Source organism: Prionailurus viverrinus, chromosome B1 (assembly GCF_022837055.1).
Source record: "Prionailurus viverrinus isolate Anna chromosome B1, UM_Priviv_1.0, whole genome shotgun sequence".
Taxonomy (NCBI): domain Eukaryota; kingdom Metazoa; phylum Chordata; class Mammalia; order Carnivora; family Felidae; genus Prionailurus; species Prionailurus viverrinus.
The window spans coordinates 165,696,684-165,719,543 of record NC_062564.1 but is presented as its reverse complement, the minus strand read 5'-3'; the positions used below and the strand labels follow the sequence as shown (position 1 = coordinate 165,719,543).

The 22,860-nt window shown below is 42.6% G+C and overlaps 2 protein-coding genes across 4 annotated transcripts in view; both read right to left on the bottom strand.

The window, feature by feature from the left end:
- The window catches only part of TXK (TXK tyrosine kinase), a 61,165-nt gene extending 56,934 nt beyond the window's left edge, over window positions 1-4,231 (bottom strand). The window contains exons 1-2 of the transcript XR_007151611.1: window positions 4,220-4,231; window positions 842-847 (exon numbers count right to left, since the gene is read on the bottom strand). The gene's annotated coding sequence lies outside the window, so the exon portion shown is untranslated. The remainder of the gene's footprint in view (window positions 1-841; window positions 848-4,219) is intronic.
- Window positions 4,232-11,804: 7,573 nt separating this feature from the next.
- The window catches only part of TEC (tec protein tyrosine kinase), a 125,453-nt gene continuing 114,397 nt past the window's right edge, over window positions 11,805-22,860 (bottom strand). For all 3 annotated transcript variants that reach the window (XM_047856560.1, XM_047856561.1, XM_047856562.1), the window contains exons 15-18: window positions 17,553-17,617; window positions 13,888-14,006; window positions 13,644-13,801; window positions 11,805-12,486 (exon numbers count right to left, since the gene is read on the bottom strand). In XM_047856560.1, coding sequence (XP_047712516.1) covers window positions 12,403-12,486; window positions 13,644-13,801; window positions 13,888-14,006; window positions 17,553-17,617 — 426 coding nt within the window. In that variant the 3' untranslated portion in view covers window positions 11,805-12,402. The remainder of the gene's footprint in view (window positions 12,487-13,643; window positions 13,802-13,887; window positions 14,007-17,552; window positions 17,618-22,860) is intronic.

The window sequence follows — 22,860 nt, the reverse complement described above, 5'->3', positions numbered from 1 at the left end:
AATTGTTTAGTTTTTTACTTCTTATTTCCCTTGCTACCAATATAGTCCAAGCCCTCATCAGCCCACACCTATATGCCTACAATAACTCCTGTATTCCTCACAACCACCCTATGAAGTAGGTGCCACTTCACAGGTGAAGAATCTGAACCACAGAGGGGGTCCTCCCTGCTGAGAGTCAGAGGGCCTTTAAGTTGAGAGCCAGGATTGGAATGCGGGCAGAGCGACTCCAGAGTCTCTGCTCTCAACCTCTAGGGACCGTGTTCGCTCAGTGATCGAATGAACTGGCCCACGTCCCTGCCTCTGTTCTCTCCTTCAATCCATCCTCAAAGTTCATTTCCCTAAAAGTCCATCTCAGCCAACTGCTCTCCATCCTCAGCTCCTAAAAAGACTCTCAGCACAGATGGCATCAAGATTATACCCTCCCTCTGTTCATTGCCTTCCATAACTTGGCCAACTCCATGCCAACTCTCCAGGTTCACCACTCGTATTACACCAGCTTCTTCCACTTGCTCTGATGTCACAAACATCCTGAACATTTCTGCCTCCAGACTGAGAAGGACTTCCACTGCAATCCACTCCCATCCAGTGGTCCTCCGGGCTCCCAGAGCACAAGGGATCTGTCCTGCCCCATGGCTCATAACTGGGCACCATGTTAGATGGCCATGTGCACGACAATCTTTGTGTAGGCGCCATCTCTCAAAGGGTTTCTCTGTCATACCACAATTGACATTTTAGATCGGGTGATTCTTGGGGGGATGGGGGCACTGTCCTGTGCATTGTAGGACATTTTTAGCAGCACGTCTGTGCACTAGGTGTCAGCAGAAACCCCTCACCCCTTCACACACATCTCCCCTTCTGGGTCAGGAAAACCAAAAATCTTCCAGGCATTGTCAAATATCCCTCCCCACCCATCCGCCCACCACCGGGAGACACAAAATCACTTGATTTTGAGAACCACTGAGCTACGTTGTAAACTCTTCAATTTCAGGGACTGGGTTTGCACCTTGTTGTCTTCTTCAGAGCACCCAGTGTCGGTGCCTGGCACACAGCGAGAACTCAATAAATGGGCCTCACCCATACCTACACCCTCACAATACACCTGGGCTCTACTTTTCTGTAATTTGTTCTACTGCGTGATATCTCACACCTCAATGTTGGCTGCACAGAAAGCTAGGTTGACCACAACCTTTTGAATAAGTAGAACAGCAAAGTTGAAGAAAATAGCTTCCGGACCTTCGGCTAGTATTTGTAGGTCGTGAGTCTAACCTTCTGTTCCAGATGCATTAAAAAAAAAAAAGAAGTCACGTGTCCAAAATCAAGCATAAATGCATGAGATGCTAAATGAAATAGTTAAAATCTCTCTGGTGTTCAAATGTTTTATCCATATTAGGACGGCATATGGGGGTTGGGAAGGTTTTAGTGTCAGACCAGCCTGCAGTCAAACCACGGCTCCGTTTTCTTGTGGCGACAATGAGATTCTGGACATTCAGCAGCCTTATCTGGAAAATACAGAAATGAAACCTATCTTCTAGGAAAGGCAGTTCCCCCGTCCTACTGACACAGCCCTTACTGGTAACAGACACTCTACTAACATCTTACTATACTAACTTACTCCCTAAACATTGAAATAGGTCCTGTCAGTACCCCATTTTACAGAGTAAAAACACTAACAGAGAGGTTCAGTCATTTGTCCAAAGCCACAGAATTAAAAAGCCACTGAGTCAGCATTTGAGCCTAGAGAGTTTGGCTCAGAGTCCAGGAGCGAAACAAGACTATCGTTATGGATGAGATTAAATACAATAGCAGAGGTGAAGCACCAAGAACATAAAACAATTACTCATTTATATTCCCAACTTTCTCCCTCACCCAGTTCCCTAGAACTAACTCAGCAAGTATTTTCTAGGTACTCACAGACTATGTCTAAGGTAAACAGACGTAAGCAGATGGGATTCTCCCTCTGAAGACAAAACAGGGGAATAAAGCCAAGCAAGCAAACCTGATCTTCAGTCCCCCAAGTCCCTTGTCCTGAGCCCATTCTCTACTCCTGACTCAAAGGCAAATGTTCCCTCCATTCCGGACTCTAAGGGGTTCTCTCCCTATTATCAAAACAGCTCTCGGGAGAGGCTCTGAAACTTCTTTTTGGTATAAATGGTGTAATAAACAGATATAATAGTAAACATGTAGTACTGCAGTGCTTTTTTTTTTAATGTTTATTTATTTTTGAGAGAGACAGACTGTGAGCGGGGGAGGGGCAGAGGGAGAGGGAGATACAGGATCCAAAGCAGGCTCCAGGCTCCGAGCTGTCAGCACAGAGCCCGACGTGGGGCTCATGGGATCATGACCTGAGCTGAAGTCAGACACTTAACCAACTGAGCCACCCAGGCACTCCCCCCCACCCTTTTTTTTGCAATGCTTCTTTCAAAGGCATTTCCTTATTTGTAAACATTCCGCCTGTATTAAGGTGAACAGACAGATTAATTTTTAAGGAATTGGTTCACATGACTGTGGGGACTGGCATGTCCAAAATCTAATGGGGTGGGCTGGCAGGTTGGAAACTCAGAGAAGAGCTGTGTTCAAGTCCAAAGGCAGTCTGCTGGCAGAATGGACTTCAACTGATTAGATAAAGCCCACCTGCATTGTGGATAGTCATCTGTTTTACTCAAAGATCACTGATTTATTGTGTTTAAAAATTTTTTTAAAACATTTATTTCCTTTTGAGAGAGAGAGAGAGAGAGAGAGAGAGCATGAGCAGGGAAGGGGCAGAGGAAGAGGGAAACACAGAATCTCCAAAGCAGGTTCCGTGCTCTGGGCTGTCAGCACAGAGCCCAACATGGGGCTTGAACTCACAAACTGCAAGATCATGACCTGAGCCAAAGTCAGACTTAGTAGGACACAGTTGGTGGCTTAACCGACTGAGCCATCCAGGTACCCCAAAGACCACCGATTTAAATCTTGATTTAAATCCTCATCCCCCAAACACCTTCACAGAAATATCCAGAATAATATTTAACCAAACATCTGTGCAACATGACCCAGCCAAGTTGACCCATAAAAGTACCTATCATAATACCTTAAATTCGAATACCTTTTCCAGAGGAATTCCGGTATCAGTTAGCAGGCGGGAAAGATATCTGGACACTAGGGAAAGGCCTTCTGCTACTCACTTGAAGGACTACATGCCAGCAGAGTGGATTATAAACCTGACAATACCCCCTGGGTTACCTTTGATGTCTCCCGCAGACTGGGATTTAGGAGGAAGTATTTTCAAAGATACTTATTTTTCCTGAGTCAATAGCAAAGACAATTACCTCCAAAAAAAGGTACGACCTATGCCACCACTGCCTCAAGCGTAATAAAGTTTTTCTTCTCCCCTGAAGAGAAGCCACGGGCAGGCAGGCCCGTTTCCGGCTTGTTTATGGTTCCATCCCTTTCTGCCTGGCGCCGCTGCCCGAGAAATAATTGTTGAGCAAATGAAAAACAACTTGTGATCGCCGAGCAGCAGTCCGCTGGTGTTCCCTTGTTTGGCATGACTTCCCCAGACACCAGGCATCTTTATTTATAGACTGAAATACTGATTCCCTCCAAAGCAGATATCAATGATGATGAGATTTGTGGTCATTTTCAATTTACAGCATTACAGGACTTCCAGCGAGTGAACAGATGGAGAGTCACTCCCACCTGCATTCTGTGATTATAGAAACTATATATTCGCTGATTAACCTGCAGAGAGAAAGTTCTCCTGTGCCTTTGGAAAATTTCCAGCTTAGGCAGAAGCTCGTGCATATCAAAGGCCTTTGCCAGAGAGACTTAAAATGCCCCAGAGATGGGCCATGACTATTTGCCTGCTGGCAGGGTTGAGGATTATCTCAGGAAGGAGCTTCCTCTCCCAGGCTGATCTTTTCACCTGCTTCTTATTCCCCAGCAAGTATCTTTAATTATATATCAGGCACCAGCAAATCAGGAAAAAGGCACCCTATCCCAGCGTAATCTCCATGACCTTTAGCCATGGCACGTCTCTCAGGGGGAAGGTTGAACCTCTCATTTTTATTTGGTGTTCATGTTCTTCCCTGGGAACGCCTTCTCCCCTTTCTGTCACCCGCGCAAGGCGCCTGGAGCCCCCAGACGCGTGTGGGTGGCCACAGCAGGGCTGCGGGGGAACAGGTTTCCCCAGGGGGCACTGGAAGGGAGTGAATGTAAGAAGCACCACTTCTCGGAGCACCTCCGAGGCCACCTTCCTGCACACAAACACTTGTCAGGTGAAAAGCGGTGGCCCCAGCTGTCTGGGAAGCAAAGCTGGTGCCCTTCCCTCCTTTTCTCCTGTTTTGAGGTTTACATCAGCATAACCTGGCAATCATCCCCTGGCATTTCTGATATCAGTGTTTCATTTTGAATCAGAGCCTCAGGTGAAATTCATTCCTCCTGAATTTGGTCATAATAACTGGCAGAGGGCTGCTGATGTGTACTTGAAAACATGAGTAACTGGCTTCGTTTCAAGAGCTGCCTTGAACCAAAGACCAGGCTGATCTCCCAACTCACCCATTCCAGGTTGTGGTTTTAAGGCAAGGAATTCTGGTGCCAGCTGTATGTGCAGCTGAAGGGTGTGGAGGCAACCCCTGAAAACTTGGGTGATGGATTGATTAGTGAGTCTCTGCATGCACTACAAGATATGCCTAATTTTTTCCAGAAATTCCCAGAAAGGCCAAATGACTATCATAAATTCCTGCCACTAGATCTATTTCTTAAGGGCCTTTTGAAGACAGGCACGTTGTAATTGACTTAACGGATGTTATCTGGGAGGTGCGACACACAGCTAGCTTTTCTTTAGCATGAAATTCGACCTCTGATCAGGCATCAGAAGAGGCTCTCACCAATGAGGGTAAGAGAAGGAGAAGGAAGGGGGTACAGAGGGAAAGAGGGAGGGAGGGACAGACCCGAATGAGGAAGGGAGGCAGAGAGGGAGGGAAGAAGTAACACACTGATTTTTCACAGAGATGTGTGTTCAATTTAGAAAGCTCTCCTTTATTCTGAGTTTATGCTCTTTATATATTTGAGGTGTTAACTTATCGTTTTGTGTATATGCCTTCTTTTGATATTAAAAAGATACTCCTTCTGAGAGGAATGCTACGAGAACACTCCAGTGTGTGTTTCCTCTTGATGGTAAAATGTCCATGCATCTAAGAAATGGTAGCCACCAGAGAGGTCAGTCTTTTTGAATGGATTGACAAAAGACGTAAACAACCGTGATAAATCCCAAACTGGTTTCTTGACATCATCTTGGTCTTACCTTAAACTAAGTGAAATAACAACTTTAGGGGATGCGTTGGCCACTAACAGATATCTAACTAATAGATACTAACAGGTATCTAGCTCATGTGACAGGAAACTGATAAATTTGGTGGAGGACAAAAATGGCGCTTGGCCTGGCTGGAGCCTGAAGGGATGCCAGCTGTGGGGAAGGGGTGAAGAGGTTCTAGAAGCCTGAGGAGCTGGATGGGGTAGTGGGCACCAGGGGAGATAGTATCCGGGGAGTAAAGGATGCTGTGAGGGAACACAGGCTCCCTGAAGACTGCCCATCACAGCCCTGGCCAGGGCGCACCCCCAGGCACCAGACATTCCTGAAGCCATTGTTTGCTCTACGCAGGAATGCTGATTTCTTCCCAGTAATGAGCTTTGGTGAGCTGGACAGGGCAGTCACCTTGCACACCATTCCTCTCTGCCGCCAGGTCTCAGAGCAGTGTTTCTGAGAAGACTGAGGTCTGTGACCTCAAAATTCATGACGAGCTCACAAAGATCACACCCAAGACATTGAGCCAGCTTGTGACGCGAAGTGTGTGGCCACAAGACCTGCTGGCAGGGCTGACGGTGTGCGGGAAGCCGCGTCCACTGACCCTCGGTGGGCAGGAAGTGCACAGGTGGTGCTGGCCAGGTGGGCTTCACTGAGGAACAACAAGCCTCCCGGGCAGCGCTACAAATGGCGGTTGCAGTCATCATTATTGTGACAGAGTCTGGGAAGTCATAGGGGGAGCAAAGTGAACTGACGTAAAAGCCAAAGACGCATCTCCTAGTGTCCATATTGAGAAATACTCTATTTTTGATAAAGAGGACCAACTCCAGCCTGAGGCAAACTAGTGGCGGAAGTGGCCAAGTTTGATTTTGGTCCACGGTTCTCCCAGTGCCTTCTGCCACTGAATTCATTATGTGTTGTTGGAAACAAATCATCTCCATGCCTGGAAGCTTAAAAACTTTAGTATCTCACAGCTTCTGTGGGGCGGCAGTCCAGGCACAGCTCAGCTGGGTGCCTGCAGCTAGAGGTCAACAAGTTCGCGAAGCTCATGAAAATGTCGTCAGGTTGCGTTGATCCACTTCCACGTTCACTTCCACGGCTGTCGGCAGGCCTTGGTGCGTTAGTGCCTCATGATAGGGATTCTCCATTGGCTACCTGAGAATGCTCACGGCATCGCAGCCGGTAATCCAAGAGACAAAGAACCCAAGTGCCCTAAATCAGAAGCCCCAGTCTTTTTACAACCTAATCTCAGAGATAACACTACTGCTTTTATCATATTCTGCTCATGAGAAGTGAGTTACTGGGTCCAATTCAGACTCAAGGAGAGAGATTGCACAAGGGTGTGAGTGCCAGGAGGTGGAGGCCATTGGGGGCCATCTGAGAGGTGGCTATGCAGCTACCCACTTTATCTTTATATTAATAATAACAGTAATGATAGAAGATATTAACTTGATAGGGTTTGGTGTGGAAATCGAAAACAACAAGGTTTGAGAGAGGGCTTTAAAAATAAGGTCACGATCTCGCGGTCCGTGAGTTCAAGCCCCGCGTCAGGCTCTGGGCTGATGGCTCAGAGCCTGGAGCCTGTTTCCGATTCTGTGTCTCCCTCTCTCTCTGCCCCTCCCCCGTTCATGCTCTGTCTCTCTCTGTCCCAAAAATAAATAAAAACGTTGAAAAAAAAATTTTAAAAATAGAGGCCCTACGCCTGGGTGGCTCAGTCAGTTAAGCATCCTACTCTTGGTTTTGGCTCACGTCATGATCTCATGGTCATGGGATGGAGCCCCGCGTTGGGCTCTGTGTTGACGGCATAGAACCTGCTTGGGATTCTCTCTCTCCCTCTCTCTGCCCTTCCCCCACTCATACTTTCTCTCTCTCTCTCTCTCTCAAAATAAATAAACTGGTTTTTAAATTAAAAAAAAAAAAAATAGAAGCCCCAGAAAGGCAATGTAATCAAGTGTCCTTAACTCACCCCCAGATCCAACTATGGAGGTAAGTCTGGAAATCTACATTTTAACAGTATCCCGTGCATACTTCAGGCCCACTAAGACTTAAGCATCACTCCTATACGTCATTATATTTTTCCCTTCTACTGTCTAAGTTGGGAAGAAAAGAAAGGCAGAGAAATTAGGTTAAAATGAGGTGGAGGGGAAGGGAAGAGTTGACTTTTTCAAACCCCTCCTTGGCTCTTCTCCCTGGGCTTTGTCCTCTAAGTGACTTTACTAGGCTGGGTCTGTCCTCGGAGCCACTGCTTGCGGGTAGAAACCTTAGCAATACCCAGTTACGTTTCACCAAATGAGTTGCACTCCAGCAGTGCCCTGATACCCCACTCAGTCTCTCCCCACCATTCAGTATGACCAATATCTCACCTTCTACAATTATTTCCTCCTACCCTACAGCAGCCTATCAGGCCAGACTTCTAAGACAGCTCTTAAGACAACAAACGTATTTGGCAAATGCCTCTGGCCTCGCAAACACATACACATATTTTTGATTAGCAGTAACACACCTTGAGGCATCTCTTGGCTTCCTCTTATCAACAGAAAACGCTTATTGTTTTACCCAGAAGCACATAGAGCCATGTCTACACGTGGTTTGTGGCAGAAATACATAGGCGACTTTTACCATCAAACAAATCACCAGAAGCTGGAAGAGACGGTGAACGTTCGTCAAATCCATGCCCTTCCAGGCCAGCCAGGACGATTCACAAAATAGCACCACCAACACCTAATCCTGTCTCAACCCTCAGCATTATTTATTTTATTTATATGTCACTAAATCTTTCCTGTTATCATTTATAGCCTTTTCGCTAGTTCTGACCTCAGGAGAAATGAACAACAGGTGCTCACATCGCTTTTAATAAAAAGGTTAAGTCACTGCTCATCTTTGTCCTACCGTTGGGGGAGGCGGGGACATAAATTGTTGCCTCTCAGCTCTTTCTGCTTCGCTCCGGTTCATGTGCATTTCTGATAACAAGCAAGCCCCGTTTTGTCTAGGAGTGGATCAAGATGGTAAGTTATATTGGGGTCAGCCCAACTGGAATAGCCTCGTTTGCTTTTTACAAATTCTCCCCACGGGTGTTGGGTCCTGTGAGGTGATCTGGTTGCAACAGATGACATGTAAAAACTGCAATCAATCAATTTTTCCCAGTGCCACTTAAGAATCAGAGATGTAAAAACTTCGTTAGCTGCTCTTTGATTGCTTTCCTCTGGTAGGACTGAGCTTTGTTAAGACTAGGTTCTATAGTCATTCTGAAGGAAAATCAAAGATAGTATTTGCCTTCCTTACTTTTTAATTATTTGCATGAGAAGGCCCTTGTGGAGCTAAATTCATAAGAGTTTTCAAAATGCACCACAGTCTTCCAAACCAACCCCAAAATTAAGATCACGAAGGCCCTGTTATTTTTAGCTGCTGTTTATGAACTCTTGTGGCGAGGTGGGCAGATGGAGGGTACCATTTTACAGACAGGGACCCAACCTAAGAAGTTGCCAAAGGTGACCTAGCAAAGCTGCAGCAAATCCGGACGCTACAACTTGGTCTCCTGGTCTTCAGCTCTGAGTTCTTGACACGACACATCACTCTAAAAGCAAACACTTTTCAGGGGCGCCTGGGTGGCTCAATCAGTTAAGTGTCCGGCTTCGGCGCAGGTCACGACCTCATGGTTTGTGGGTTTGAGCCCTGCTTTGGGCGCTGTGCTGTCAGCTCGGAGTCTGGAGCCTGTTTCAGATTCTGCGTCTCCCTCTCTACTCTTTGCCCTTCCCCTGCTCATGCTCTCTGTCTCTCGCTCTGTCTCAAAAATAAATAAACATTGAAAAAACTTAAAGAAAAAAAAAACACTTTTCAAACTGCATTTCCATACATGCATGTACATTTAAGGCCAGTAGTCGGTTTCCCTTTGCAGTCTCAATAAGTAACCTTTACCGAAGTTACATCACTACGATGGTTATTTAAATAACGCACAAAACCCCATCACAACATCTGGGGACACGATCCTCCAAATTTCACAAGCTTTATGCCGTCTGCCAGAGTTCGAGAATAAGTAACACGCCCAGTACAAGCCCTGCTGATGACTGCAAAGCCATCGTACTTACAGGTGGAAAGAATCATGGTTGTACTTCTGCAGGGAGTATACAAAGCAGCATTCAGTTCTTCAGCGGTGGTTCGGTCACAAAAACACATCTTTTAACTGAAATCATAGCTCACCCAAGATGTTTCTCACGAGCAAAGCTAACCCCACCTATTTTCCTGTTCTAAAAACCTCAGAGAAAAGTGTGTGAATGACAACCAAATGGCCTATATACGAAAGTTCAATAATCTACATCCAGATCTCTGAGGGTAGCTGCAATGGGTTCCTCATTCCCAACTGTGTGGGCGATTCCAGAAAACAACATTTTCAAGAAGTCAACAACATTTTTGTAAAAGAGACCTTAAAAAGCATCAAATCAAGCTGCCTTCTCTGGACACAGAAGGAGATGGATGCACAGATAGGACAAGGGACACAGTGGTAGAAAGAGAATTAGATTCTAGGTATCGAAGTATAAAGTCTAGAATGTTCTGTCCTCCCACTCAGTACTGACACCTCAAGGCCCATATTACGAAACTTCATTTTTTTGTGGGGATGGAAAGCCAATTCAGTAAGGTACCTAAAAGGTGACCGAGCCATGGCTGAGAAATATAAAAATGATGTCAATTAAGAAATGCACTTAGGAATTCTACTTCATCCCCTTGGAAAATATAACCAAGAATTAAAACTAAAAGGAACGATTCTAATGAAGACACAGCATATTCACATTGCCTTTCCTATTTCCTGCTTTATAGATTAAGATCTCGTTAAGCATTCTGGGTGGATTCTTCTATTTTTACTTCACTTTTTGCTTTACTTATGCTTTTATACAAAAACTTCTTTTAAGTTCCGGTGAAAATTTTGAAGATTGTTGAAGAAAAGGTTCCCAAATATTGTCAGGTGTTACCCATCTTGTTTTCCACATCAACAGTATACGTAACGATTAGCACAAGGATTATACTCTGTCCTCACTTTCTTCAACACCATCCAGCACTTTGAACATAGCTCCTCCAGGTGAACAGGGAAGTGTGGGAAGGGACAGGGAGGGGTGGGAGGGGTCAAGGTGAAGGAGAAAGGAAGGAGAAAGACAGAAAAACCATACTCAAACCCGAGTATAACGAATATGGTCAACTCCTTGAATGAGTTACAATTCAGTTAAAAGGTACGTATGTGTTTGTGATGGGGGTACAGGTAAACAGGAAGATGAGGAGGAAGGTGGCAAACAGACAGTGACAAGACTTAAGATCATTTTTTTTCCATTATAAGGAGGGTACGGAAGGACAGCTCTCAGTGGATGGACAGACCCAAAGGGAAAGAGATGGCCCCCCAGGGTCTTAGGGAGGCACTACTCAAGACAGCCAGCAACAGTTCTGTGTTCACACAACACCTGTGGCACAGGGGACGCCATGGCAGTCCCCAGAGTGATCGGAACTCCTTAAAGAAAGGCCCTGGGGGCGCCTGGGTGGCGCAGTCGGTTAAGTGTCCGACTTCAGCCAGGTCACGATCTCGCGCTCCGTGAGTTCGAGCCCCGCGTCAGGCTCTGGGCTGATGGCTCGGAGCCTGGAGCCTGTTTCCGATTCTGTGTCTCCCTCTCTCTCTGCCCCTCCCCCGTTCATGCTCTCTCTCTCTCTGTCCCAAAAATAAATAAAAGTTGAAAAAAAAAATTTTTAAGAAAGGCCCTGTGTGTTGGGTGTTTCTCAGCTTTCTACCCCCGTAAAACCAAGAAAAATGTATGGGGCAATACATGGCCTCTGCTACTGATAAGAAACTGTTTCTCTTCCCTGGGCTCATGAGCGAAAATGAAGTTTCCACCTCAGCTGGTGTCTTAGTCAGAGATTGTTAACAGTCAAAAACCCACTCAAACAAACTTGATCACAGGGTCTACCATGAGGCTATCTCACTGAGATAACTGTCTCACTGGGACAAACTCACTGATCCAGGAATCCAAGTCCAACCAGGTCTCCTGAAAACCATCTGGGAGATGGCTCAATATACCATTCTCTTCATTTTTCCTGGTTTCTCCGCCAGAAGTTGAACTTGCTCCTGGGTCTTGCTTGCAGTGGGGGTAGGCTTTGTTGTGAACATCACATTCTCATCATTCTCCCCCAGAGCCCAGCACCTCCACTTACAGCATCTATGTCCTGGGGCAGATTCTTAAGCCATAAAAAGTGATTGATTACCCCTAGTTCAACTTTTACCTAACCCCTTTTAGTGATAGATACCATGGGCAGGGTCAATCAGCCCAAACATGGGCCTGGTTAGGGGCTTAAATTAGACAGGTACCCCCAAACATGTCTGCCTAAATGGAGAGGGAATATTAATGGCAGACTTTTTTCTCTTCGATAAGGAATATTTGATCCCTGGGGGAAAAGAAATTGACAGCTGCAAGGCACAGTCCCTAGTCCTAAAAAGGAAAGCTCATGTGTTACAGAATTGAACGTGCTAATTAAAAGACAACTCATGTTTCTTATAAATATATATCTTTATATATTATATATTTACAATATATACAGCATACAAATCTTTTTAATGTAATACTAATCGCAGTCTTGAAAACAGAGGTTTTCAAAACAAAAGAAGGGTACTTATCCAAGATGGGTTCCTGATTCTTCCAGAACCCACATTCCAGACAATGCCTCAGGCCCAGATTTCCACAGACGTCAAAGGAAAGAGAAGGGTTGCTGGAACAAGGCTCTAATTCCCTATCTCTTCCCAGATATCCTGACCTTCACTGGCACCAGCTAACATGGCCCCATGTACACCCCTAAAAAGGGCAAACCTTGGGGTCTGGGCATGGTACCTCGCACGTGGTAGGCACTCAAATACCTGTGGAATGGATAAAAGTGAGTGCTTTCCATCGCCATCTCTAAGGCAGCATTTCCATAATCTGAAAGGTTCAGTGCCAGAGCTCAGGCTGGTCTAGAAGCAAATGCTTTAGGTGTTTCCACTTTATAAGTAAAACAATCTACACATCCGAGTGCTAAATAAATTAAAAGTTAGCCACAAAGTGCCATTTCTTCCTCATGCTTTGGAATCTGGAAGTCACAGATCACACCATCACTTATCTTCCAAAAGTTTCTTCACATTCGACTAGTTCATCTATCGTGCGCAGCAAATCTTCAAAGGAAGGCCTTCCCTCCGGTTTCTACAACGAAAAATCAAAGAGAAGCTGTGGGTTCCAGAATCCATTCCAAAACTAATTTCTCACTGCTCAAACTCAAATAACTGCAAGATACTGATCGTCTGGTACTAGAACATGCAGGCATCTCCAAATGGGACTTCTCTATTCTACACATACTATTGCTAGACAAACCTTTCTCCTACACTGCTTTTGTGTTCCCACTCAAGAAGCTAAGAGAGCTCTTTATTGCCTGCAAAATCAAGTCCTGCTAATTCGCAGTGCCCTCTATACCCTTCCCCTCCCCCACCCTCTTGCTATCCAGTTTCATTTCCCACAAAAACTCTCACATGGGCTTTCTACTCTATCAGACCAATCTCTATCCTCAGGTACACACACCACACTCATTACCACCACCTTACCTTTGCTCACACTGTCCTCTCCCACCCCCAGCAGCCCTTCCTGCCCAGGCCACTCCCATGCCAATCAGTGCTCTTTGGAGGCATCATAGTAAGTGACCACGAGCATAGGCTCCACCTCTCTGTAGCAAAGTGGCCTTGGACAAGTGTCAACTTCGTGGGCCCTGGTCTTCTCATCCACAAAGTGGTCACAGTAAAAGTCTCTGTACCTCAAAAGGTTATTTTGAGAACTAAATCTAAAACACTTGGTACCGTGCCTAGCACACAATATATGTGAGTTAATACTATCTTTCAAAAGTCATTTTAGTGCCTAATCTCTTCTATGAGGTGACATTTTAATACATGGGGAAGGAACCCTTCCAAAGACTATGAGTAAAGAGATCTGGGGAAGTCGAGGTTTGGAGAAAGAAACCCTCTCTCATGAAAGAGTAATAGTTCAACACTACAAGAAGTCCGCGGAAAGAAGAGCTACTTCTCCAGGATTATTCCCTGAGTCCCTAACTCAGGCAACTGGGACAGGATTTCTACTTGGGAGTGGGGTGGCAGCCTGCATTTATTATCTTATTTTCATCTTCCATGTCTTCACATTCTTCTTCCCGTTACTCAGACCTGATTTGAGAGGGCTGGCTTTCCACCTAGAGTTTGGAATCATACAAAACGTGCACTGACTCACTAGGCTGTGAAGACTATACGTTACTAATCTACCAAGCCCAGATCCCTACATGTTTTCAGGATTCAGGAAGAAAGCACACAAAAAATCGTTACCTCCTGCCAACACCTCAGCATCATCTCGTACACGTATTTGGATGCCAACTTCGGCCTATAGAGTCGGTGGCCACGAGTAACCATGGTTACCACTTCATAGTTGGTGTTTTTCTCAAACGGCATTCTGCCTTCGGTGAATATTTCCCACATTAAAACACCTGGAAAAAGAAAGAGAAGGATCACCCACGGATGCGCCCACTTCCTCTTCAGAGCAGAGCCGAGGAAAAAGAGACCATGTTCTTACCAAATGACCAGACGTCTGATTTGCTGCTAAAGCGGCTGTAATTAAACACCTCCGGTGGACACCACTTCACTGGAAATTTTGCACCAGAAGAACTTGTGTACTGATCATCCAAAACATACCTAAAGTAAGACACGCCATAGGTTTATGCCTCTGAGCTATGATCTACATTTTGTACATGCTCTTCAATTTTTTTTTTCTTTCCTCTTAGAATCAAAAACACAGTTGACTGAAGTCCAACAAGCATCCGGTTGAAGCTAAATGTTTGCCTCAGTGGCCACGCCTGGTGATTTCCATCTTCCTCTGAGCTTCATTTATGTGCTTGAGATGGGCACGTTGTAACATTAGTACCTGCCCTTTTGTGTTTCTGTGTTGTGTTTGTTTTTTATAATAGAGGCAGAACACAATAAAAGAGTTAGCAAACTTTTTCGGGGGGGGGGGGGTTAGCAACTTTGTTCTTTAAACAAAATTTAACCCGAAGGGCCCACATGTAAAACATCTAAAGCAGAGCTGCTCTAAAGGAAGTGGTGCAGAGCATTTGGAGACGCATGTGCTTTTAGCCCCCACAATTCCACAGAGTGCAATTTAAACCTCCAGCAAATGAAAACAGCAAATTGCAAAATGACATATGTAAATGGTGGAGTATATATTTATATGCCATGACATCTGCCCCCCCCCCCACACACACAATTACACACTCAAAACAATACTATGTAATTTTTGCTATGCAAGCTTACTTATGTTCTTCTGGATAGACACACACAAACTGGTAACTCTGGCTGGGGGGAGGACCTTTGATCGGGGCGGTGAATATGGGGACTTCAGCCCTTTCCGTTATGTGTTCTATATGTATTTACAAAAGGAATGCATTTATGTATCACATGAACACATCAAGTTAATTTCTAAAAGCTCCATGAGAAAACATTCACATAATTGCACAAAATTCCTTTGCTGCATGGACAAGGATGGTAACAATGCCACCATGGGCTGGATCAAGTTGCCAATCAGGGGAGTCGGAATTCAGTGTTTAATGAGGACTTTAGAGGGGCTGATGCGAAAGCACAGATTTTCTGAAAGCCAAACCTGTGAAAATCAAACATGTGAAACTGGAGGACTGCCCCTCAGAGAAAATCTTCATAAAAAGCATATAAAGAGCAGGGGTAAGTACTGCCCAGGCAGGCAGCAGTCCTGTTCTCATTAGGAACTAAACATGGCCTGTATGACCTGTTCCTTCTGTGGCTTCATACCTGCTCCTTGTGCTGGCCCTGGGCTAACCACCCTGGCCCTCTTTTGATTCCTTCAGCAGGCCAAGCTTGTCCCAGATTTCAAGCTTTTATATTTGCTGTTTCTTCCACCTGGAATATTTTAGCCTCAGATTTCCACCTAATTGGCTATTTCTGCCTTTTTGGTCTCAGTTCAAATATCCTGGTCTCAAAGAGGTCTTGCGACATGAGTAGGCATTTTCCAAAGAAGACATTCAGATGGCTAACAGACACATGAAAAGATGCTCAACGTCACTCATCATCAGGGAAATGCAAATCAAAACCACACTGAGATACCACCTCACACCTCACATCAGAATGGCTGAAATCAACAACACAAGAAACAACAACAAACAACAGGTGTTGGCGAGGATGCAGAGAAAGGGCAACCCTCTTGCACTGTTGGTGGCAATGCAAACTGGTGTAGCTGCTCTGGGAAACAGGGTGGAGGTTCCTCAACAAACTGAAAATAGAACTACCCTATGATCCAGCAGTCGCACTACTAGGTATTTACCTAAAGGATACAAAAATACAGATTCAAAGGGGTACGTGCACCCCAGCATAGCAAAACTATCAACAATAGCCCAACTAAGGAGACAACCCAAGCGTCCATTGACTGATAAATGGATAAAGAAGACGTGGTACATATATACAATGGAACATTACTCGGGCATCAAAAAGAATGAAATCTTGCCATTTGCAATGATGTGGATGGAGCTGGAGTATATTATGCTAAGCAAAGTAAGTCGGTCAGAAAAAGACAAATACCATATGATCTCACTCATACGGCTTAAGAAACAAAACGGATGAACATATGGGGGAGGTGGAGACAGGGAAACAAACCATAAGACACTCTTAATGACAGAGAATGAACAGGGCTGATAGAGGGAGGTGGGTGGGAGATGGGCTACATAGGTGATGGGGATTAAGGAGGATACTTGTGATGAGCGCTGGGTATTGTATGTAAATGATGAATCACTGAATTCTGTTCCTGAAACCAATATTGTGCTGTATGTTAACCAGAATGGAAATACAAATGTGAGAAGAAAACAAACAAAAAACAAAAAGAAAAAAACACAAAGAGGTCTGTCTTCCAAAGCACCACAGCTACTATGACCCCGCCCCACACCATCACTGCCCCCACTAGCCCCAAGTGACCTCTATCTTAGGGATGAGCAAACTTCTTCTGTAATGGGTCACGTGATAAATATTTCAGGTTTTTCAGGTGATACAGCCTCTGCCACCACTATCCAACTCTGCCTTTGTAGTGTGAAAGCAGCCACAGACAACACGTAAGTATTTACGCACACTGACATCTGAATTTCAGATAATTTTCACGTGTCACGAACTTCTTTTAAGTTTTGCCAATCATTTAAAATTTGGAAAACCACTGTTGGCCCACAAGCTGAATAAAGAGGTGTTGGGTCACATCTGGGCCAGAGGCCATGGTGTGCTGATCCCTGCTCTGTCACACCACTGTGTTTTCCCTTCTCCATGATTGTCTCAGGTCTATGTCTCTCTCTCTCCTCCTGAATATAAGCCACATGCGGGCAAGGACCCATATGCCTTATTCTCTGCTCTGGTTCAGCCTAACACCCTGGTACACAGTAGACACCTAATTTCTTTACGGATGGATGTACGGATGAGTGAATGGACAGAGAGGAGGAAAAGGACAAACAGTATGTTTTCAAGGTCTTTTCTAACACACCATTAAAATTACAAAAATTATGAGAATAAAACACAACAGATTTGGGTATTCTAAGAACTTTACCCCTAAATACATTTTCTGTGAAAACAAAAGATTCTAGAAATCTAACCCAAACCAAGAAAAAAATGAAAGTAACATATTTAACATGCTATACTACCACCTAGTGGAGAGAATTATTAACATTGCAATGTACGCTTTTTTAATGAATTCATTTATCACAGAACCGTGAACAAGATTTCCTTTCTCCTTCGTCAGTGCAGATTATTCCCATGCTTATTAATTCTACAAGCTAATGTGACTATCACCTGAAGCCACATAATAAAGCATGAAGAAGTCATAATTTCTCCACAATTTGTTGACCTGAGAAAAAGCCCAAGGTAGCAGTAAAATGGATACATTCAGCAAAGAAATTTTTCAAAATACAGATAATCTAATTTATTTTATTTCCTTATATCAAAACACACTAAAAAGCAGAAAAAACAATTAGTCTGCCTATGAAAATGATGAGTACTACAGATATTTTGCTAATAGAACAAAAGATGTGGTTTAAAAACAGCTCTTAAATAGGCCTCAGAGAAAGAAGCTGACACAGTCAAACTGCAAAGAAAAAGCCAGGCTTTCTGTACCTTCAAAGGTCACCGTCTCATATTAATTTAATCCAAAACTGATAGAAAACGTTCACATAGACTCAGCCTTACCTGGCCATTCCAAAATCAGATACTTTCACAACTCCCGCCTCATTTACTAGACAATTTCTGGCAGCCTGGAAAATAACGTTTCAATGGTATAAGAGTTACAAAGTTCTACAAAGTAAAAAAATATAAATTCTGTTTATATTAAACTTAATATAGCCCAGTCAACATTTACAGAAGGTGGAAATGTCTCTTCATAAATTGTTTTTATCCCCGTGGAATTGTCTCCAACATATATTTGAAAAAATGGGTAGGAAGACAGGTCAGCAGGTCGTATGTGCAATAGAGCATTATTACATGACGTCACCAATTGTCAGACCCAAATGAGGACTAACCAGATCAACCTACTTCCCCCCCTCCCATTCCTATTTTTATTAAACTGTGAGATTTTCTTACTGATAACATCTCTCTTTTTTTAAGCTTATTTATTTTGAGAGAGAGAGAGAGACATTGAGAGAGCGCAAGCATGCACATGCACATGAATGGGCGAGGGACAGAGAGCGAGAAACCCAAGCAGGCTCTGCACTGTCAGCACCCGAGGTGGGGCTCCATCTCATGAACTGTGAGATCATGACCTGAGCCGAAACTAAGAGTCAGACACCTAACCGACTGAGCCACCCAGGTGCCCTGATAATGACATCTCTCGAAGTCCTTAATCTAGGTTCTCACTAGGTGGGTTTAATGACAAACAACAAAGGTAACTGATAGGTAATTAATCTTTTACCCAATAGTTTTGCTCAATGACTGGTTGTCCTGTTCTCAGTCAAAAGAAAAAAAAAACAAAAAAAACCCAGCCATGTGCAAAATAGTTTGCCTTGTCGTTCATAATGTTTCCAGTATATTGTAGTATGATACATGAAATTGGTCAAAAACAATTCTGGATTATTTAATTTGTATTCTCTTGCCCATTCTTTAAATTTCAAGAAAACAGTTTTGTAAAAAGATAGTACTTCTCCGAAGGGAAACATGGTAACAATATTTTTAATGCCATAACCTGTGGGCTAAGATGCATTTTCTTTTTTGAGAGAAAGGGGACAAGTGAGTGAGGGGCAGAGAGAGAGGGAGAGAGACAGAATCCCATGAGAGCAGAGACAGAGAGAGGGAGAGAGAGAGACGCAGGGCTCAAGCTCACCTATGTGGGGCTTGAGCTCACCTGATGGTGAGCAAACCATGAAATCATGACCTGAGCCAAAGTCCAAGGCTTAACTGATTGAGCCACCCAGGTGCATTTTTATTCCTGATACTTCTAGCATTTTATTCTCTGTATGTGGCAGCCACTTATATGAAATTATTCCTGCTGAATGCATTTTAAGAGTCTCTTCTAAAGTTCCCCAGATTTCCCCCTTTTCCTACGGAGATGCCTTCTAATGCCTTCACTTCATGGTCAACAGCATTCTTTGCTCAAAAGACAGGAGCATCAGAATCTTCCCTTCAGGGGTGACACAAAACTACCACAGTGATGTCAATATCATAAGCACAAAATTATCAAAATTGCTTTCACCAAGATATGGCCTGTGTGGACAGATGTAGTCTGCCATACTCCTGTAGGCATTCAATTTTCATCAGTTTTGAAAGTACAAAAAAAGAGGAAGGTGCTTAATTCACAACTTTCAATATGACAAAGAGAAGTTCTTTATTATTGCTAAGCATAATAAGAACAAGGAATGTTTTACATATATAGATATAGATATAATATCTATATCTATATCTATATATACATATCACATCTTCTATTTTACAGAGTCCTTTGCCCCAATCATATGTTGTAATCTTGAAAACAGTCTTGTAAAAGAAAAGCCCAGGACCAGAAGGCTTCACTGGTGAATTTTACAAAACATTTTTTTTTTAATGTTTATTTCCTTTTGAGAGACAGAGAGAGACAGAGCATGAGCAGGAGAGGGGCAGAGAGAGAGAGGGAGACACAGAATCCAAAGCAGGCTCCAGTCTCTGAGCTGTCAGCACACAGCCCGACGCAGGGCTCGAACTCACAGACCGTGAGATCATGACCTGAGCTGAAGTCGGATGCTCAGCCGACTGAGCCACCCAGGCGCCCTGAATTTTACAAAACATGTGAAGAAAAACTAACACATATCCTTCTCAAACTCTTCCAAAATATTGAAGAGGAGAGAATACTTCCAAACTCATTTTATGAGGTAAGCATTTCCCTGACACCAAAGCCAGACAAGGACACTATAAGAAGAGAAAATTATAGGTCAATATCCCTGATGAACACAGATATTTAAAAGATCATCAACAAAATATTAGCAAACAGAACTCAACAATACATTAAAAGGATCATACGCCATGATCAAAAGGGATTCATCCCCAGGATGCAGGGATGGTTCAACATATGCAAATCAATAAATGTGGTATATGTATATGTATATATCACATTATCAGAATGAAGGATAAAAATCATATGACTATCTCAACAGATGCAGAAAAAGCATTTGTCAAAAGTTAATACCCATTTATCATAAAGAGTTTTATGATAAAAACTCTCAACAAGTTAGTATAAAAGGAATATACCTCAACATAATAAAGGTCATATATGACCAACCCACAGCTAATATCATACTCAACAATGAAAAGCTAAAAGCTTTTCCTCTAATATCAGGAACAGACAATGGTGTCCACTCACCACATCTATTCAACATAGTACTAAAAGACCTAGCCAGGGTAATTAAGCAAGAAAAAGAAAAGGCATTCAAATTGGAAAGCAAAATTAAAATTGTCTTTGTTTGCAGTTGACATGATCTTATATGTAGAAAATTCTAAAAAAAACAAAAACATATTAGCACTAATAAATAATTTCAATAAAGTTGTATCATACAAAATCAATACACAAAAATCAGTTGCATTTCTATACACTAACAATGAAACATCTGAAAGAAATTAAGAAAACAAATGCATTTATAATAACACCAAATACAATAACATAGTTAGGAATAAATAAATAAATTTAACCAAAAAGGCAAAAATCCAAAAACTCATAAACTTTTGATGAAAAAAAAAAAACAATACAAACAAATGGAATGCTACCCCCTGTCCATGGGTTGCAAGAATTAATATTGTTTAAAAGTCCATACCACCCAAAGCAATCTACATTTGATGTAATCCCTTTCAAAATTCCATTGGTACAATTCACAGAAATAGAAAAACAATCCTAAAATTCATATGTAACTACAAAAGACATAAAGTAGCCAAAACAACCTTGAGAAAGAAGAAAAAAACTAGAGGCACCACATGTTCTGATTTAAAGCTATATTACAAAGCTATAGTAATCAAAACAGTATGATACTAGCACAAAAATATATAGACCAACGGAAAAGGATATAGAGTCCAGAAATAAATCCATACATATATGGTCAACTAATCTCTGGCAAAGGGGCCAAGAACACACAGTGGGGAAAACACAGTCTCTTTAATAAATGGTGCTGGCAAAATTGGGTATCTATATGCAAAATAATGAAATTGGACCTCTATCTTACACCATACACAAAAACTGACCTGAAATGGATTAAAGACTTAAACGTAAGTCCTGAATCCAGGTCTAGAAGAAAACAGGGGAAAGCCCCTTGACATGATCTTGGCAATGAATTTTTGGATATGGCACCAAAAGCACAAGCAACAAAAGCAGAAATAAATAACTAGGCTACATCAAACTAAAAACCTTTGCATAGCAAGGGAAATAGTCAACAAAATAGAAAGGAAAACTACAGACTGGGAGAAAGTATTTGCAAAACCATATAACCAATAGAGGTTTATATAAAATATATAAAGAAATCATACAACTCAGTACCAAATAAAAGGAAATAATCAATTTTTTAAAGGGGCAAAGAACCTGAATACACATTTTTTTCAAAAAAAAAAACCCATACAAATGGCCAACAGGTATATGAAAGGGGACTCAACATCATCAATCATCAGGGAAATGCAAATCAAAAGCACAGTAAGATATCATTCCACATCTATCAGGATGGCTAGTATCAAAAACACGAGAGATAACAAAAGTTGGCAAGGAGGAAACAGAGGAGAAAGTGGAACCCCTGTATATGATTCGTGGGAATGTAAATTGGTACGGCCATTATGGAAAACAGTATTGGAGTCTACTCAAAAAATTATAAGTAGAACTACCATATGATCCAGGAATTCCATTTCTAAATATATACAAAAGGAAATGAAATCAGTACTTCAAAGAGATGTCTGTACCCCCATATGCACAGGAGCATTACAATAGCTAAGATATGAAACAATCTAACTGTTCATCAATGGCGAGTGAATAAAGTTGATGTGGGGTATATGCACACACATACACACACACACACACAGAGGAATACGCCATAAAAAAACATCTTGTTATTGTGGCAACAGAGATGAACATAGAGGGCATTATCCGAAGTGAAATGAGCCAGACAGAAAGACAAATACTGTATGACATTATTTATATAAGGAATCTTAAGAAAAAATGTGAAACTCATTATGTTCTGAGGACCTCATGTATAGCACAATAACTATAATTAATAACACTGTATTATTTAATCGCAATTTACTAAAAGAATAAATATTAAGCATTCTTAACCACATGTGAGATATGGATATAATTAACTTGACTGTGATAATCATTTTACAATGTGTACACATATCAAGTCATTATGCTCTATACTTTAAATTTATACAATTTTGTCAATTATACTTCAGTAAAGCTGGGGGTGGGGGTGGAAGCAGTCTTGTGAGCAAACCAGTATTCTAACCCACCCACAATTTACAGATGTAGAAACAGAATCTAAGTCTTCCATATACAAATCTTCAGCTCTTTATTATAATCTAAGACTACAGATGGCATTGCACAGTGGCCACAGTATGGACTCCAGAGCCAAACTCCCCGGGTTCAAATCCCAACTCCACAGTTTCCTTGATCATTGGTAAGTTATTTTATCCTATTTGCGCTTCAGTTTCCTCATCTGTAAAGTGAGAATAATAATAGTACCTACTTCTTAGAGTTGTTATAATGATTAAATGAGTCAACATGTGTTAAATACCTATTAAAGCAATGCCTGTTTAAGGTGATTGTTAAATTTTTGTAAACGCTTTACTGTTACTCTGGAAGAAATGCATCCATGCTTTATGACAAAAAAGTTAAAACTAAAATGTGAAGGGGCCCTTGACTGGCTCAGTTGGTTAAGTTTCCAACTCCTGATCTCAGTTCAAGTCCTGATCTCAGGGTATTGAGTTCAAACCCCACATTGGGCTCTGTGCTGGGCATGAAGCCAGCACTACTTAAAAACAACAACAACTAAAATATGGAAAAAAG